Below are 3,749 nucleotides of genomic sequence, written 5' to 3'. Positions count from 1 at the left end.
ATGGTATGTCATGTGTACAAAATTCCTATGAAAAAATCTTTGTCCTTGCTAGATACGGGGGCACAAGCCCATCATCCCAGAACTCTAGAAGGCTGAGGCAGGAGAAGGACCATGCTTAGGCCATCCTGGGCAACTTAGAGATTAACCAAGGACCCTTCTCAAAATAAAAAAGGGGTTGGCTTAGTGCAGAGGCTCTGGATTCTACCTACAGCACCACCACCACCACACACACACACACACACACACACACACACAACGCACACACAATCTTTGTTCTAAAATTGTGCCAGCCTGTCATTTAATATTGCTGCCTTCAATCCTCTGGAGGCTGCAGCTGATCCGAGAGATACAGACTCTTCTTCCATATTGTTAAGGAGGTGACACCAGATCTGCAGCCTCTGCAGGGTTAAACCTGCCTCCATATAACTCGATGTCATCCCTTTGAATTACACCCATCTCCAAAGAGCTTAAGAAAAGGCAAAGCCAACAGCCAGGTCAGAACAAAACTGTATGTGTGCTTCTTCCTAAGAAGCTGAATCAGTAGGGAGGGAGGGGTGCAGACTGCTCCAGATACAGGGAAAATTCACCTCACGGCAAAGGGTTGAAAGCACACTGCAATGAGTTACAAGCTGCAATGAGTTGCAACCAGTTTGGGCAGATCTATTTTATAATATTCTTAGGGGCTGTCCCACAGAGCAGCAGGAAAGCCTGCTGGTTTCCAGTTCTCTCAGTGCCCTGAAATCCGCACTGTATTATTTATTTTAAAGTAAACACCCCTAATTTCAGAAAGTGCCTCCAACAGCAGGTAAAGCCATGAATGCTGTGCCTGGTACAGAATAAAAGCTGAGGGAAATGGTCCAGTCTCCAAGTGACATGAATGAATGATGTGGGCCTTATAGGCAGAGGGAAGTCTGTCACACGTCCCTTCAAGAGACGTTTGCGTGCACCGGGCTCCAGTGTGTTCTCATTTCCCAGCCTGCTTCGGAAGAACACCACAGCCCTTCTGCCCGTTTCCCTGAGCTGCTGGAGATGTTGAGGAGAATGCATTTGGCGGCAAGGGAGGGTACGGGCTGGAGTCCTAGCACCCCCTCTTTGCTCACTGTATTTCTTTTTTGTACATTATGAAAAAAAAATTGTTTTTGTAGTACTAGGGATTGAACCAAGGGTCTCTGCACTAAGCTGTATCCCCACCCCCTTTTTTATTTTGAAATAGGTTACTTACTCACTAAGTTGTTAAGTTACCCAAGCTGGGCTTGAAATTGCATCTTCCTGCCTCAGCCTTCCAGAGTATTGGGATTATAGGTGTATGAAACTACTACTAGCTACACATTTCTAAGTGCTCTTTTTGTGAGGGTGGCAGGGAACTGACCCAACTATGCAAAAGAAATAAGAGAGGTATCTTTGGTTTTAGTTATTTCTCAGGCCCTAAATGGATTCTTGCTTTCTACTGTCTGAATAATAAAATTAATATAAATATTTAGTGGTATAAACAAATGTTTTTTTAGTTTTGGTTGGACCAATGCTTTTTTTGTACAACATGAAAGAAAATGAATTTCAGAAAGAAAAATAAACAAAAAGGAGAGGGCAGGAAAGGAAGGGAAGAAAAGGTATCCTGATTACTACCATGAAGTGCTAAGATCATAAATTCACTGAAGAGCTAGAGACGTGTCCCTGTGGTAGACAGCCTGCCTAGAATGCCTAAGGCCATGGGTTCAATCTCTAATACCACCCCAAAAAAAAAAAAAAAAAAAGTAAACTAAATCCTGTCAGGGTTTAACAATGCCTAGGCAAGGCAAGAGGAGGTGCAGAAATGGAGTAGCCACCTTTTCAGGCCCTGTCCAGCCTATATTCCCTTGCACCAATACATTTATTTTTGGCTTTTGGTTTCTTGTGGTGCTAGGGCTCATACCCAGGGCCTCACGCATGCTCGGCAAGTGCCACCAAGGAGCTACCCCCTTGCTGCCTGACATCTGCGCTTCAGCCCACACACACAGCGGGGCTATGCCTGTATCCTGTGAGCAGGGGCAGATTCCTCAGCCCACCAGGTTCTCTCCTCTGGAAGCGTCTACACTGAGGGAGGTTCAGTGGAAGCTAACTTGAGAGATGAGAGGCACCAGAGTTAGCTTGGTGCACACAGGAAGCAAAAGCCAATCTACAGGGGAAAAAGTAGAACATGTGGCCCCAGGGCAGAGATGGAGATGGGGAAGGCGGGACTCTGGCTTTTGGTTCCAGAGTCTGGTAAGAGCTGCTGGCCTTTACCTCTCTGGATCTAAGAGATCTTCCTGTCTCTTTAGAGTAGGTTGCATAGGCTTTTGTCACCTGTACCCAAAAAAGGCTTGACTAACACAGGAAAGGGGCTGAGATGATGTGAGACACACGTGTCTCGGAGAGACTGTACACATGGCACAGCGGTGGAGGAAAATACCTGGGCGGATGCAGAGGACATGGCAGCCCCTGGGGTCCGTGTGGGGCAGCACGGTGAGGAAGCCGGAGCTGAGGACATCATTCAGAGCCGATGGCCTCAGGTTACTGAAGACCTCGGGCCAGCTTCTCCTGCAGCTGTGGTAATTGACCAGCAGCTGCAGGGCCCGGTCATAATCAAATTTGCGGGCACGCAGGAAGCGCAGCAGGAAGGCGTCATCGAGGGACGTGCTCAGGTTGGGGTACTCCTTCCGTACCATGTCACGGAGGGCCTGCACATCCCGGAGTCGCCACTCTGGCTTCTCCTGCAGCTCTTCCCGGGCTTTGGTGACCAGGTCTTCGGTCAGTGAGCATACATAACCAGGAGGCTCCGGGGGTGGCGGCAGCTCATTTTCAGAGAGCGAGGCCACAGAAGGGCTGGTTCGCAGAGAGTCACTTTCTTCTGACATTAGCTACCAGAGTCCCTGCTGACACAGAAACCCCAGATGAAGTTACGAGAGCTCAGCACTGCACCTTTCAGACCCCAAGATGGCAGGATGTGGAGGATGGCAACATTTTTGTCAGACCTAAGGACCCTCAAAGGTGAACGGATCCAGATCTGAACCATAAGCCCAGCTCCAACCCCTAGTGGAGGATGTACTTAGAACCTCCCTGAATCCCCCGTCCTCCACAGCTCTGACTAAATATGGGCATTCCTCATCAAACATGACCTTCCCATTGAGTGTATGAATAGGGGTGTGAACTTTCTCATCCATCATTAAATACATGCGAACTAAAACAACTCTTGAGATTCAGATTGGCAAAAATAAAGAGTAGGCACTGTGAAATACCGGGGGCAGTACAAACTGGCATCACCTTTCAGAAGGACAACTTGTCAATATCCACCAAAATTTAAAACCACATATGGTCAGTAGTTCCATGTATGCAAAATATGGACACATCCACTGCAAGTATTAGGATGAGGGACTTGAAATGGGTGGGGGTTAGGGGGTGGGACTGACCCCAGGGCCTTTGCACTGAACTACATCCGTCTACCTACCTACCTACCTGCCTACCTATCTTGAAACAGGGTCCTCTAAGTTGCAACTTAGCAAACCTGGGCTTGAACTTGTGATCCTCCTGCCTCAGCCTCTCAGAGTGCTTTCATTATAGCCCAGTGCTACCATGCTCAGCTTGGAAATATCTCAACTGCACATCAAAAGACTAATTAATACCACTGGAGTGGGGTATTACTCATTTATGAAAAGGAAGTATCCAATCTTCATGAATTGACACATTAAGGAAAAAGAAAGGTTATAGCATAGCATACAAAAAGCATGTTTATATTT

General features: G+C 47.3%; 1 protein-coding gene across 8 annotated transcripts in view; it reads right to left on the bottom strand.

Moving 5' to 3' along the window:
• Ttpal (alpha tocopherol transfer protein like) overlaps positions 1 to 3,749 on the bottom strand; it is a 30,227-nt gene that overhangs the window by 11,414 nt on the left and 15,064 nt on the right. For 6 of the 8 annotated variants that reach the window (XM_023714942.1, XM_023714944.1, XM_023714941.1 and 3 more), the window contains one exon: positions 2,426 to 2,885. In XM_023714942.1, coding sequence (XP_023570710.1) covers positions 2,426 to 2,870 — 445 coding nt within the window. In that variant the 5' untranslated portion in view covers positions 2,871 to 2,885. Of the gene's footprint in view, positions 1 to 2,425; positions 2,889 to 3,749 lie in introns of all 8 variants that reach the window. The other 2 variants (XM_023714943.1, XM_023714946.1) reach the window with 1 other exon arrangement.

The sequence above is a fragment of the Octodon degus genome, unplaced genomic scaffold (assembly GCF_000260255.1).
Source record: "Octodon degus isolate 3935 unplaced genomic scaffold, OctDeg1.0 scaffold00037, whole genome shotgun sequence".
NCBI classification, from domain to species: domain Eukaryota; kingdom Metazoa; phylum Chordata; class Mammalia; order Rodentia; family Octodontidae; genus Octodon; species Octodon degus.
The sequence above is the reverse complement of the archived record's forward strand: the minus strand, read 5'-3'. Positions and strand labels throughout refer to the sequence as shown.